This window comes from Heliconius melpomene, chromosome 14 (genome assembly GCF_056956725.1).
Source record: "Heliconius melpomene rosina isolate 202511_hmr_F chromosome 14, ASM5695672v1, whole genome shotgun sequence".
NCBI classification, from domain to species: domain Eukaryota; kingdom Metazoa; phylum Arthropoda; class Insecta; order Lepidoptera; family Nymphalidae; genus Heliconius; species Heliconius melpomene.
The window spans coordinates 7,609,022-7,625,200 of NC_140402.1; the positions used below are offsets into that span (position 1 = coordinate 7,609,022).

Sequence of the window (16,179 nt, forward strand, 5' to 3'; positions counted from 1 at the left end):
GTTTCTGAGATTTCGTGATGAGTGAGTGACCTTTCGATTTTATATATATAGATTATTAAAAATATAAGTGTTAATGTGTATTTTATAATTAGATTTCATTATTTTTTTTTATACGCCAGTCGCGGCGCAGAATCTAGGGACTGTTGTGAGTTCAATTCCCACTCGGGGAAATAAAACAATAATATTTTCGCGATCCGCATTCAATTCCATTACACTCACCTTCATTTCCCCATTATCTTAAGACAACGTGCGGCGTTAAGTTCCCCAATGAGTCGAATTTAAACGGAAGGTGAAGAACGCAGTGTCTTAGTTCTCTGTACTATTTTGCTACATGCAGGATACAGCGAGCAATTAAAAATAGACTATCTTATGACATTTTTAATCTACTACTTCAGTAATCGATTTTCAATTATAAAAATGTGCATTACAAAATCGATTCACGTTATTAATGTAGTAGCTAAGGTCACAAAGCTAAATTTGGCAAAGCAATCGGTTTGTTAGTTTATTTTACCTTAAACTTAAATATTTGATGTATAAATAAATAATCTTTGATAATGTCATTTGGAAGAATTTAAAATAAAATATCACAATTCTGGTTATCCCCACAAGGGGGGGGGCCCCTTATATGTACAGTGCGAATTCTTATATGCATAGTACATAAAAGTACTTTAGCAAGTCATGGCCTTTTACCCTTATTTACATATTTTCCTCAACTTTTCATTAGATTCATCGTAGCCTAGCTTAGAAGCTACACCGTACAAGCGATTGCAACGAGTTCGTCAATATAATATAGTCGATTCCTGTATCAAGAAAAAAAGTTGAAAATACCTAAAATGAAAATGTTTTTAATATTTTCATATACTAATTCGAAATAAGAGTCTATTACTTAGTAACCCATCTCTGCTAAATAAGAAAGATGAGCTTTCAATTGTTTAAGCCGGCACAGCATCTGACATTATACTTGAAAGTTGTGGGTTTGATTCTCGCTCAGAGATAATTTACTTCCGCTCTGTTAGGAAATGAAGCGCAGCATTGAATTCTAGTATTCAACATGCAATGTCTCAAAAATTGGGCGAACAGTGGAGAGCAAAGTGTCATAATATTAGGTTCCCTCTGCCGATCCTGTTTTAAGCGAGATACAGCGAAAGAGGAAAGGAAAAAAGGGAAATAAAATAAAAAAAAATACTTTTAACACATTCAGGTTCACATAAAATAAATATGTATAAATCAACTGTCACTCATCCTATTGTCGTGACTAAGTAACTACATGACGCCACTCATTACATTAATATTCCATACAAAGTAACAATTACTTTATAATAATAATACAAGGAAACCGTAATGGCGCAGTGGCACAAGTATATGACTGTTAAATTGCCGATTGTGGGTTCGATCTCCACTCGGGGGAAGGAACTATTTAGTACTTTCATAAAACAAAGGAAAGCGCAGTCCCGTTCAACACGCAATGTATAATCAATCGTCGGAAAGCGAGGAACAGAATGTCTTTGCAATAGGTTCCCACTGCCTACCCTGCTTTGTGCGGGATACAGCGTGAAGCTGATAATGCCATCAAGAAGCCGTAGTGGCGCAATGGTTAAAGCGTATGAATGTAAACACTACCGTTGTAGGTTCGATTCCTAGCCACAGGAACGAATTATTTAAAATTTTCAAAGCAAAGCGCTGCGTTGAGTTCCGCTTGAACACGTATTGAAAATTCAATGGAAAGAAGTGAACGTAGTGCCTTAACACTAGGTTTTCCCTTCCTATCCCGCTATAAGCGAGAAACAGCGTGAAACTAAAAAAACGCTTGCTAGCTTTACAATATCAACAATATTTATCCAAGCATCGATACATATGTCCGTCTACATCAAGTACTCTTCATTTGATTGACATTAAGCGTGGGTTCCAAGCGTAATCACTTGTTTGGACAGGTCTAGATTGTTAGCACTTTACTTTTCAATTCTATTTTTTATTATATTATTATTTATAAGATAAACTAACTATTTATTTTGATTTCAAGGGCAAAAAGTTTAATTCCCACTCAAAAAAATTAAATATTTAATACGTAATTTCGTCGCTCTGGTAATGAGAAGAGTGGCGTTATAGGAGACTCTGGAGTGGAGGCTCCAGAGTTTGGTGGAAAATGGGGAACGAAAGCGTCTAAATGGGAACACGAGGTTCCCAGTTTCCCTCTACTTATCCTAGAAGGGCAGGTAGAGGGAATTCAGGATGAAGCTAAAAAAGATGACTTCAAGTAACTTTATATAGTTGTGCTAAGATATGAAAGTAATTAGTAGACTTTATACATCGAAGTAGAAGTTTGGGATTACCCTTACTTATCCTTCGATAGGAAATTGGTTGATAACAAAAAGAAGAGAAAAAATTATCAATACATAAAAAAAATCTTTATATCAATTAACAAGAAACAGAAACAAAGGAATCTGTGCAGCAATTACAAGTAATTAAGATGAGCATCAGTGCATCCAGTAGTTCTAGCAAATAAGATAGGATCTCGTATATTTCGTAACATTATTATTAACTCATTGTATTCTTCTTGGTAAATAGAGTGTGATGATTTATTACGATATATTCATATAAAATTTTTATTATAATAATGGTATAGAACGGGAATCTCCCTCACAAATTCCACGAGGTGGTGAGGTGCGCAATGGATCGCAACTGATAGAAGGAATACTTTCATGGTCGTAAGACAACCTCCAACCACGATCATCAGTCATGATGGACAAGAATAACAAGAAGCTGTGATGTGTTTAAGAAAACCTTGGTTAAACTGGCTTGGGGTTCAAACCCACTATACCCAATATTTATGTTTATTAAATATTTTTGTTTTGTTAGTTGGGTTAGATAAAGAATACGGTTCCGGCATCAAGTACGAAATATCTATAAAATAAAACTTAGAAATAAATATTTTTTTCTACAATCATATGAAAGAAGTATGTAGATTATACCAAAAAGAAGAAAAGAAAATATAGTATATAATAAAAATGTAACACCTACCAGTAAAGACAATTCATTCTTCGGCATCATAGTCACGTCTCCTGGCCTGACTCCAGGACCACAGTAGGGTAGACTAGGTCCTCTATTGACTTGCGGTTCGTGAAGGGCGAGCAAGGCAGCGTGGAGACGAGCTCGAGCTGCGTTTATACCACCAGCTCCTCTGATAGCTGCTTCCACTACGTGCCCGACGTCCTTCTCCCATCTTATTGGAGGTTTTTCTGTGTATTCCCTATAATAATATAAAAAATAATTGTAATAAGCGTATAAGAATTACAAGGCTTGATTAGAACGTATAGCTTAGTGGTTAGAGCGCTTGGATGGTTTCCAAGAGAATCGAGTTCAAGTGTCATTACGTTTAATTTTTTTATATGTTTTCAAACAGTTATATTATCTATTATCTATATATATAAAATCGAAAGGTCACTCACTCATCACGAAATCTCAGAAACTACATGTGCTAGGAATCTCAAATTTTGCATAGGAGTTATTTATAGGACGTAGGTGCTCGCTAAGACGGGAATTTGCAATATTCGACTTCTAAGGGGTTGTTTTTGGGGTCGAAAGTTTGTATGAAACTTTGTTACTACAAATGCTAGGAGTCTCAAATTTTGCATAGACGTCACTAGGCCGTAGCCATGGAGACAGAAATTAATAATAACATAGTTCACGCGGGTGAAACCGCGAGCGTGCCGCTAGTCTTATATAATAATTAAGAACTGTTCAGTATAATATTTTTCTGATATTTTGCAGTTCAGCCCTGCAAGCGCTAAGTCCAAACATATGTCCTGAGATAAAAAATATCTTAAGTTTCTTTTTATGTTTGTATAAATTATTAACAGCTGTTCCAAATAGTACGAGTATAATCATTTAAGATTTACACGATGTTTCTGTCCTTTTTTTTAATCAAAAATTATTTATATAGGTAATATACAATAATATCAAAATAAAGTACGAAAAAAAAATATGGTTCCCATTTATATGCATATTTGTATAATGTCAATTTCATATCTGGTTTGACAACACTATAAATAGCAATATCTATAAATAGGCTAATAACTATAGGAGGCTATTTTTAAATTTTACTTTTATATAAGCACTACTTTTTTCCAACAAAAGGTGAACAGGATTTTTTTATATGCCAAGCACCATATATGCTCTTTAAAAAATATGTCAGGACACTTATATCCTTGAATTGAAACAATATGTAGGTTCACTCTCGATCTGCTTCCTTTACCTTGAAATATTTTTTACCCCTTTTTATTCTCATATACCTTTCTCTTACTTACTATGGGGCCCTTTGAAATGAATATATATATAATGTGGCATACTTGCAAGCTTAAAGCGGTACAAACCGATATAAATATATACTCGTATATTATTGTATTAATAAATTGAAAATATTAAATCAGCTTCACGCTGTATGTAGGTAGGCAGAGGGAACCTAGTGTTAAAACACTCCGTTCCCACAACCAGTCGCGTTAACAGTCACACACTTGTGACCCAGCGCCACGACCAGCCTCAACAAATTAAAACTTTAAAAACTTTCTTTGGCATTCATTTCGACCTCGTAAAATTACAAAATATAACAAAACGTGTAAGAAATACGTAGATGTAAAATAGTATAAAATAGTTTTAGTATTTCTTGGCACAGTCTCTGGAATTCTATTAAAGTTAAAAAGCACTGCCATTACAAGCTAAAAGTTACATACAACAGTTATAAGTTCAATTTTCTAGTGTACAAAGAAATATTCGTTATCGTTTCAAGCGACGACAAGACATCTTGTTGGTTTCTGCTACTCAAAACGTAGGTGTATCTGTGAAAAAAAGAACTCTCTCTCTCTCTCTCTCTCTTTAGATAAAGCCAATATAATCTAACCTGCATCCTCCTAAGCAAGCTCGTATATCCTCTTTCAAACTCCTCGACAGCGTACAGGACGGGCTTCCGTCAGAGTCCGAAGTGCTTTGAGATCCATTCTTATCTGAATCGGAGAGCTGGTGCGGCTCTTCGAAGTGCTCACTCTTTGGTAAATTTGGTGACACCCGGCCATGGCTGCCACCGCCGCTGCCGTAACCTAACATCAGAAATATGTTTATTTCAATTATAAATTTTATTATTATTTCAATTATTAATCAAAGTCAAAATATTCTATATTCAGTTACGTAGGTACTGGTAGTTGTAAGTATTTTTGAAACGTCAAGTTATATATAAATGTCAGTATTGTAATTAAAGGAAGCTACCAAGGAGGAGAAGTAGGACACCGAGTATTATTACATTCTGTTTCCCACTTCCCGCTGGAGGAATCCTCGAGGAATCCTCGAGGAATTGCGTGTTTAGTGGCGGAACCCAACGCCGCGCTTTACCTCGAAACCAGAGGGCAGAAATATAAATATAAGTTTAAATAAGTATTTCCTCGAGTGGGAATCGAACCCACAACTAGTCGCGTTTATAGTCACACTTTGTATTATACTAGATATCTATATATCTATATATATAAAATCGAAAGGTCACTCACTCATCACAAAATCTCAGAAACTACAAGTGCTAGGGAATCTCAAATTTTGCATAGGAGTTACTTATAGGAGGTAGGTGCTCGCTAAGACGGGAATTTGCAATATTCGACTTCTAAGGGGTTGTTTTTGGGGTCGAAAGTTTGTATGAAACTTCGTCACTACAAATGCTAGGAGTCTCAAATTTTGCATAGACGTCACTAGGACGTAGTCATGGAGACAGAAATTAATAATAACATAGTTCACGCGGGTGAAACCGCGAGCGGGCCGCTAGTTAAAGATATAGCTAAACTAATTACAAATGTCGAATTATTACCTTCAAAGTTAAAGTTAACTAATTAAACTTCAAAAGCATTAATTAACTGGCGGTAGTAGACACACAAAATTTAATTTTAAGGTAATTTACCGCCTTCCGTGCTATGTAAAGCAATACATTATTGCATAAATAAAAACAGTCTTGCTAAATTATGCATGTATTCAGATTAATTTAAAATTCGTTTATTTTATCATTTATAGAAGGTTATTCTTTGACTAAACGTGACAGGTTATGGGTTCGATTTCCACTCGAGGAACTGAAAGATTTAATATTTTCATTTCTTCACACTGTAGTCGGGGCAAAGCATTTGGTTCCGCCACTCGACACGCAATGCCTTCAGAATATCTGCGGAAAATGGGGAACGGAAATGTTTTAAGATTCCCAGGTTCCCTCTGCCTACCCTATGTGTAAAATATGGCGTGAAGTTAGAAAAAAATATACGAAATGACTGTTTTATTGGTTCCAACCCTTTAAAATCGTAAAATAAAAGCTCAAAGCCGAGGATATTTTTGCAGTAATTTTATTATTTTACTATCCAGGGTATGTTGACATAAGCTAATAATCAATCTCTGTCTTCTCCATTCTTTACACTTATTCTTCAAATATTTTATATTGTATGACTTATTTAATGTACAATCATCTCTTATTTAAAATGTTAGTCAAATATTTCTCAATGGCGCTACAAATGCCATTTCTAATTATTTTTTGTATTGTGTGCGACTGTTTCATGAGAATTTGTCTATATAATTAATTATGAAGCTTCAGAACGGAAAGTTGTTTCGATTATAATTAATCAAGCATAGATCAACAGTTCAAGTTACAGAATTAAAATTAATGATCTTTCAAGAATATAGAGAGAGAACTAGGGGTCGGCTCTGACTCTAGGTAAAGGTGCCATAAGAATAATTATAATTATTTAGATTTTTGTATTGCGTGTAAGTAAGGCGTAACTAAAAAAAGTATTAAAGAAACTCATTTAATTTAATTGGTAAATTATTTATATTTGTTGTAAAAGTATAAAATAAAAAATTGTAAAAAATAAATAAAAATACAGTCGAATTGATAACCTCCTTTCCTTACAGAAGTCGGTTAAAAATTGTAACACATAATTATGTTTGTTGAAAATTATTAATATATTCGTACAGAAATAATATCAACAAAAATTGTGAACATTTAAAAAAACAATTATTATTTATTAAAATATATAATAAACAGATTTTACCAGATGATGTGGATGGAGCTCTACGGGGGACGCGGTCTGCGTCCTCAGGAACGTCCTCGTCCACTATGATCACTACCTCTTGCTCCTCCTCCTCCGTGTATAGAGGGTTTGACCTGTGGAAACGGATGGATTTGAGAATTTTATAATATTGGAATTGAAATAAGAATACTTATTACCATTGGATTTAATGACAATAGTTTCACGCTGTATCCCGCTTATAGCAGGTTAAGCAGAGGGAATCTAGTGCTAAGAAACTCTGTTGCCTGCTCTCAATTTTTGAGACATTACGAGTTGAGTAGCGGAGCTTAAAATCGCAATTTGTTCTTCTGCGCGCTTTGCCTCAACATTTTCAATAAATCTAAAAATGGCTTATTTGGTAAAAATAAGTTTATAGAAAGAGACACAAACGGTCAACAAAGCAGAGGGGAACGAACTAGTGTTGAGACAATCCTTTCCCATATTTGGCAGTAACATATAACTTCACAGTCACACATCCTTAGCAGGGTAGCCAGGCATCAAGCTCTAATAATTATTCTCCAAAGTCGGTTAAAACTGCATCATCAGTCAGTTCAAATAAAGCTATAACGACAGGCTGATACAATCAAATAACCATAAAGGAACCCTGATCGCATCTACTACACGCGCCGCATACATAATTTTATTTTGCAAACACCTGTCTAATGCACTTGTAATTCGTTTTGCACAATGCTTTAGCTATGATGTATTACTTATCTGTGGGGTACCTGCTGCTTAGAAGCTGGGGTGCTTTCTTTAAGGGTAGATGCAGGTTCGAAATATGAATAAATGTTAATAATATGTATTTTATCTTCAGTTATGTAATGCTGTAGTTTCTGCAAATGTAGGTTACATCATCAGCTATGATTTTTTTATATATTTTTTATATTTGGTATCTATTTGTTTATTTCTTTGATGAGTTACGCACAATTCGAACAGTACTGTTGGCTGATGGTAAATATTGAAGAAACAATGAGACAGGAAGGCATTAAGTTCTTCCACTCAATGCCGCCACCTCAACACGCAATGCCTCCAGAATTCGACGGAAATTGGGGAACGGAAGTGTCTTAATGGGAACGGAGTGTCTTAACACTAGGTCTCCAGGTACCGTACACAGGTTCTCTACTCTATTCCAGCTTGTAGCTTAAAATACGCAAATAATACGTTTCCATTGCTTTTTATACGGATTTTCGATTATCCGAAAGACTAACGACAACTATTAGTCCGGATAACCGAGTTGCTACTGTAGTTATATATTCTTTTATTTGTATTGAAATAGTTCTTAAACTTTATTAGCCAACCTCCAGCAAAACACCTCTTTTCGAAGTAAAATGCGTGAGGAATCACACGAATATCAGATAGTATTTGACGTAAAAAGGTATTTTCCACAATCAACTAAATCTAGATACGCACGAAGCATGCGAAATTGCTTCGAAGTCATTGTCAAGTCGTTGACCTTACAACTGGTTTGTTGCTAACGTTTTTGTTATTCAAATATCACCCTTATTACTGAGGTACAAGGTTCAATAAGTTTTTGAGAATTACAGCCAATTTCAAAGTTATTCTTCAATGAATCAGTAAATTCCACGCTGTTTGTACTATTGTTTGTTCTTTTCTTTCTATTTTGTTGATAGCTTATGCAATTTATGTAATAGAAAATGTAAATTGCTTCCTGTGATTATGTTTTTAGCTTAACGCACATGGGTAGGCAGACGGAACCTTGGAACCTAATGTTAACACACTCCGTTCCATTAAGACACTTTCGTTTCGTACCTAAAATTCTGGAGGCATTGCGTGGTGAGTGAAGTGAAGTTGAACGCCGCGCTTTGGTTCGTTACCAGAGCGAAGAAATAAAAATAGTCAATTTTTCATTTTCTGAAGTGAGAATCGAACCCACTAGGTTGTGGGTGGTCGCGTTTACCGTCACATGCTAGTGCCCCTAGGCCAGCACGGCCTCAAGACTGACAGCCTTATATTTTCCATATTAACATAAATTTCATCTATATATATAAAATCGAAAGGTCACTCACTCATCACGAAATCTCAGAAAGTACAAGTGCTAGGAATCTCAAATTTTGCATAGGAGTTACTTATAGGACGTAGGTGCTCGCTAAGACGGGAATTTGCAATATTCGTCAAAAGTTTGTATGAAACTTCGTTACAACAAATGCTAGGAGTCTCAATCTATCTCAATCTAGTCTATCTTTTGCATAGACGTAACTAGGACGTAGTCATGGAGACAGAAATTAATAATAACATAGTTCACGCGGGTGAAACCGCGAGCGGGCCTAATTGAAAATAATTGAAAAAACAACATAAGTACCACTTTTTCAATAGTAAGAAATAGGCATAATAAACTACTAAAAAATTTTATTATACTTATATATACGTTTAAACAAAAACAAGTCCTAGTAATAAGGAAGTGTCATAACCCAACATACCTTTCTATTATACAACGGCATATTTCGCAATACCTGACGTTACCACAGTTTACAATATGCTCGTTATGGCTTCTATGGGGTCTAGTCAAATATTATTAAACTTATTGTAATATTAGTTGGAAATTATGGTGTATTGTAGATGTATTTATAGATCATACTAGCAACCGCCAGCGGCTTCGCCCGCTTGAACTATACGAATATTTATTAAATATATTTATGTAATTACTAGCGGCCCCCTCGCGGTTACACCCGCGTGAACTATGTTATTATTAATTTCTGTCTCCATGACTACGTCCTAGTGATGTCTATGCAAAATTTGAGACTCCTAACATTTGTAGTAACGAAGTTTCATACAAACTTTCGACCCCAAAAACAACCCCTTAGAAGTCGAATATTGCAAATTCCCGTCTTAGCGAGCACCTACGTCCTATAAGTAACTTCTATGCAAAATTTGAGATTCCTAGCACATGTAGTTTCTGAGATTTCGTAATGAGTGAGTGACCTTTCGATTTTATAGATATAGATTTTCAGTTTTCAATAGAGAGATGCGTTAAGCAAGATCATTTTGGGTGACGTTTTCTAACAACAAACTTTGCAAATCGTTGCTTAGCAACGGTCGCTTAGCGACGGTAGGTGTAACTGTAACGCGACGGTTGTGGGTTCCTCCACTCAACACAGGCAAAGGCTCAAAAAACTCGGTGGATTTTGAGGAACAGAGTGTCTTATCACTATGTTCTCTCTGCCTACCCCGCTGTGTGCAGAATACAGCGTAAAGCTCATTAATTATTTTAGTACCTGAGCACCGGAGGCATGTCATCGAGGGCGCGCAGAGGGTGGGGCGGCGCGGGTGCGGGAGGGACGCACGCGCAACCTCCCGCCTCACTCTCGCGGCGCCCTCCACTCTGAAACAAAGATGTAACAAATTATATCAAAATCTAACACATATTGAAGTATATAATTGCTATGATTTGTTATTTTTATATCTTGAGGTCTTATTGATGTTTCCTGATAAAGAGCAAACATTTCTATATCAATAGAAGTGATCACAGAGTGGAGAACAGCCTAATGTAGGTACTTATTGTCTTTTCCATCTTCCATAGCAATAGATCCTATCAACGGAAAATATATCTTACAAAACGACAAACTTAAATTTGCGGGCATACGCACTCATTTTGTATGAAATGAACTACAAATATAAGTTTGTAATGTTTTTTTTTTCTATGAAAAACCTATAAATTTTGGATTTTTTCCTTTATTTGCTTACTCCTCACTATGTGCCAAATTTCATAACTGCAGTACCTACCATGGGAAGTATTCCCCCCTATAGCTTTTGATTATGCGGCGTTTTTATACAAAATGCAGTAAAATCGATGCGTAAATACTTGTTTGTACCTTTTGATTTTGAAAGATTGATTTTTTAGAGGCTTCGACGGACCATAGACCTAAATATTCGATATTAATGTCAGCTTGATACATCAAATGGTCTCGACAAATGGACAACACAGGATAAGGATTCCGGTTTTACCTTTTGATGAACGGAACCCTAAAAACATGCCATTTAGAAAAATATTAAGTAAACACCATTAAGTAACCGTTTCGTAATTTCTACAAATTTGAAACAACTAAGAATGTTTCATTTAGAAAACAAGTCTTAAGTAGACAAATATAAGTGAATTATACTCTGCTTATCGTAATATTTTTATGTTAATTAATTACAATTTATTGCTAGAGGTACGTTAATTATAAATGTTTAGTTTACTTTCTACTCCTAAATTTCTTGTAAGATATTGCAATTTGCAATTAAAACTTCAAAACAATACCAATTTATATTTAACGATTTATACTAATTTTTAATTAGAGGGACTACTCCCTCAAGAATTAACAAATGGAGGGATTACTTCCTCAAGAATTTAGCAGAAAATGGGGACCGGAGTGTCTGAACTCGAGATTCCCTCTACAAATACCCTGCTATGTGCTGGATGCAATAGGAAATTGCATATTAAATGTCTACATGCAACAATTTCGAATCCAAAGCTGATCTCGAGAGACGGAGGAGGTTTCGCAATCACTACGCTACAAGCTTCTAGCATTGTCATTATGCTCAACCAGGCATGTACTACAATTAAATCTTACACGTTAACCTATTTGTCAACTACTATAGAACAGAGATAATTTAGAGATTAAATTATTTCATTATATTTTTTTTTTCACACAATCTAATGTTAAAAAACTCCGTTCACCACTTTTCGCCGATTTTTCGAGGCGTTGCGTGTTTAGTGACGGCACTGAATGCCGCGAGAACTTTAGTGGTACCGAGAGCCAAGAGCGAAGAAATGAAAATACTGATAAACAATAATTCATTCTTCCGATTGGGAATTGAACCCATAACCACTTCGTCATGACGGCATCAAGATATAATTTTAGCATGGTATTACCACCACGCTGTATGTCATTCATGTCAACAAGCAACGGCCCCATTGCTCTGTCACATAGCGTTAAGTAATTCTGCAAATAGGCGTTAAAAAGTTTAGCTAACATATTTCATAAGTTTTTTTTGTTGATTTTAGAAGTAATTGTTTGTATACATCGTTATTGATAATTATAATGTTTTAAAATTTTATCAAAAATTATTTATTGATTTATTTATTATTATTTATTTTTTGTTTTTTGTTATTGTTTTTTTTTGTTTTTTATTTTTCAAAGGGCGCAGGACCGGACGGAGTGGCGAGAATTAGGGTAGGCCGATGTGGATGATGGATGAAAATTTTATCCACTTTAATAAATTATAAGTATATTTTAAAATGTTAAAAGTAGAAAGTACAGGGGGTAAGGTCAATCTTGTGAAAGATGAACGAATATAAACGATAAGAAAAACATTGTTTTCATAATTGATAGCGCCCTTCTTCTGAAAATACTAAAGTAGAGTATAATCACTGCGCCTCAGGAGACCGTCTGACTTTAAACACGATAGTTGTAGGTTCTATCCCTACAATGGGTAATGTTTAAATTTAAATTATTTCCCTTTCTGTTTTGATACAATAAGCATGGCATTAAGTTCCACAACTCAACCCGCAATGACACGAAAATTAAACAGAAAGTGGGAAACGGAGTATCTTAGCACTAGACTTCCTCTGCTTACTAAAAAACCCATTTAAAAAGTTATCTAAAAATTCCATTATCTTATTTGTCCATTTTAACATTAAATAAATCTTATATTTATTACCAAGAAATGTAGTGGTGATCGCTAAATGGCAATCTAATTGACTATACAAATATTTGAACATATAATGCATATATCGTGTTTGACTAATTCATATAGCACTTAAAAACAAAGTGAGTAAATACTCCATAAATTGGATCATATGTCATGGTTAAGGTAATCTGAAGAGCTAGCGAAATAAAGAAGTCGTATTCACATATAAAAAAAATAAAAGCCAAAAAGAAAATAATAAAACTGGTTTCTTTAATATTTCCAACATTTATAAAAGACTTGAATTGAAGAAAGAGAAGATAATAAGCACAATTTACTTCAGATATATCGATATCGTACAAAAAATGCCCTTTTTAGGGTTCCGTGCATCAAAAATAAAACCGTACCGTTATAGGATATCTATGTGGGTCCGTCTGCCTGTCTGTCAATACCATTTATCTACAGATCGCGTAGAGAATTGTTAATTGAAATATGCAGGTCGATAGTGCTTTGCCTTAAAATCAAGTCTAACAAAGTAAACGTTATTACAAGAATACGGGCATAATGTATACGGATATTGCTATATAAGATACTTTCCCGTGAACCTAAAGTAATATTTTGGTTATTTTCTTCTTCTCTTCTTAATGTGCCTCTCCAACTAGTGAACATTGGCAGTCAACTTCGGATACTTAGTTTTGTCCCTAGTCAAATGAATCAAATCAAATCTCCGTCCATTCCTTGATTTTCCTTAGCCATGACTTTCTTCTACCGCCGGTTTTCCTTTTCCCAGAGACTTTTCCCATTATTATAGTTTGCAGAAGTTTGTATCGATCATGCCTCCATCCTCTTTTGGTTTTATTTATTTTATGCAAAATGAGTGCATATGCCCCCTTTCTTCTTGTTCTATAATCCTGAAATTGTTTCTTGAAATGCTGCGAAAACCTTGGTAAGCAAGTCCGACTCGCACTTTACCAATTTTTTTCAGCTATTACAATAAGTAATTATACAGGTTTGCCATTACACGAACATATGAGATAATGATCGTTGCGAAGTAACACCTCTTAGCTTAATGCAATTATTCTAATACTTCCAATTGATTGAGATAATACGAGTACACCTCTATACCTCTATCGTAGCTGTTGAGTGAAAGGTGCATAATCATTTATAATTGTTTCGTGATATAACGATATGTGATATATGTATGTACTAGTGCTTACAAATAGCTTCGTTTTTTTCGCAGGTAGAGGGAACCTAGTGTTAAGACACTCCGCTCCTCACTTTTTCGGTGGAAAGCCATAAATTTTTTTTTTGGTACGCACTATGAGGCCAGTCGTGGCGCAGGGATATAATTGACAGTTTCAAATTATTGCATTATTGACAGAGTTTCAAATTATTGCATTTCATTTTTCTTGTCATTTAACTCATCATAATAATATAATATTTATGTATTTATATAATATTTATAATTATGTATGTATTTTTTTTTTATAGAATATATATGTGCGTATATATGTATTTGTAGTTTATATATATATTATTGTATATTTATATTTATAGATTCAAATATAATATTTTTCTGTTATGCACTATACTCTCCCCGCTGTTTCACAAATATCCACTTCCACTGGTAGGCTGGAAGAGATTTCTTTTAGAAATAAGCCCACCCTTGTCAACAAAATTTTTCTTCTCTTAAGTTTCTCTATTTTGTTTTTTGTGCAATAAAGAATATATAATAATAATAATAATAATAATTGTATGACTTCTGCCACTCAAAACGCAATGCCCCGAAAAATTCCGCGGAAAGTGGAGAGCGGACAGTTTTCAACACCTGGTTTCCTCTGCCTACCCTCCTACCTATATACGGAATACAGCGTGAAGCTAAAAACAAAAGCGTGAAGCTGAAAACATTTTATGCTGAAAAAGCTTCTTAAGTAACCTATCTATTGTTTCTGTTAAATTATAACAAACAGAAAAGAAAACCACAACAACCCGCCACTATTTAAGGTAACACAATTAAATAATGCTTACAAAAAAAAACGTGACAAGAATGACCAACCCACGAACAAAAAGGAACAGTTCAAAGCCGAATATCAAAAGGAACTGACGCGGCCTCAAATAATATGAGATAATCTGACATTTTCACATTACAGCACCCAAAAATCCTTCTTCATTTTAATATTTCAAATCCATGATAGCCAAATATGGAGGACAATATGGCTAACCCCATTGGCTTTGTGACCCAAAGTTGGTCGTGATGTTGGCGATGTATCGATAAGTGACTCGTGAATTATCCGGTGTTAAAGTTTATATTTATCATGTTTGTTGGTATCGTTAACGGAGAAACGGTGGGACCTGATGATATTCCAATGGAAGCATGGGAATCGTTGGGCTCTCTTGGTGTGCTCAAACTTAACCATATTTTGAACACTGGAAAGTTGTCACACCAGCAGCTTAGCTTTATGTCCCCTATTTATAATAGGAGAGGCAGTGTTTATGATTGTGGTAGTTAACTTACTACTAGCACTAGCAGGGGAGACACAGAGAAAGGAGTTTCTACATACCCCTTTCGCCTCGTCCACTGTCATCAACCTCTACATAAATACCCTCCGGGGAGTCCTCATGCTTTTTACGAGACCTTCTTCCAGTATCTTTGATTGTATCTTTTGCCACGAAGAAGATGTTTTTTTAACATTATTGAGCAGCTCGCACGTGTCTGCAAATTCAAGTCACGATAGACGGATTTCTATATAATTGAAGCCAGTCGTGGTGCAGTGATAACGTGACAAAGCGCGGCGTTGAGTTTTGCCAATTCGGTGTATAGTCGGGGACATAACTGTCTTAATGGGAATGGAATGTAACTAAACACAAGATTTCCAGGTGTGCTCCCTACCCCGCCTCTCCTGTTAAAAAACATGTTAAATACCAAGAACGGTGGATAGTCTAAATTCTCATACAATTGAACAAAGAGCTTTTTATTCCTCAACAATTTCGGAACAATGTAGTACATTTTAATTTATCAAGGTCTCATAGACAATGACAATGGTGGCTACTAGATATCTCACGATAAGCTGATTCGTGAAGATCTTTCATAAAATTAATTGGCATTCACGGATTTAATTTCTTTTTCTTTTATTGAGGCCGTTATGGCGCAGCCTGGAAAAGCGGTTCGATTTCCACTCATGGGAATTAATTATTTGCATTTCCTCGCTCTGCTAATTTAGTAAAGCCCGGCGTTTAGTTTCGCAACCTGATGCCCAATGTCGAGTCGAGTGTCTTAAGACAAGGATCCCAGTTCCTTTTGCATAAAAAGATAAAAAAAAATAGAAAAAAGATAAAAAAAATATTAATAATTAGACCTCGGATGTGTGTACATAAATAGGCCCCCATATTTCTTAAATCTGATTGTATTTATGTGATTCGTTTTCGGCATATCTACAACAAATCCAGACATGCCTCGTTTGTTTCTCTC

At 35.1% G+C, this 16,179-nt stretch overlaps 1 protein-coding gene across 1 annotated transcript in view; it reads right to left on the reverse strand.

The window, feature by feature from the left end:
- Positions 1–16,179, reverse strand: part of LOC146532245 (uncharacterized) — a 48,506-nt gene that overhangs the window by 20,379 nt on the left and 11,948 nt on the right. The window contains exons 3-6 of the mRNA XM_085197363.1: positions 10,316–10,422; positions 7,065–7,177; positions 4,895–5,090; positions 3,019–3,247 (exon numbers count right to left, since the gene is read on the reverse strand). Of these exons, the coding sequence (XP_085053489.1) occupies positions 3,019–3,247; positions 4,895–5,090; positions 7,065–7,177; positions 10,316–10,332 (555 nt within the window). The 5' untranslated portion in view covers positions 10,333–10,422. The remainder of the gene's footprint in view (positions 1–3,018; positions 3,248–4,894; positions 5,091–7,064; positions 7,178–10,315; positions 10,423–16,179) is intronic.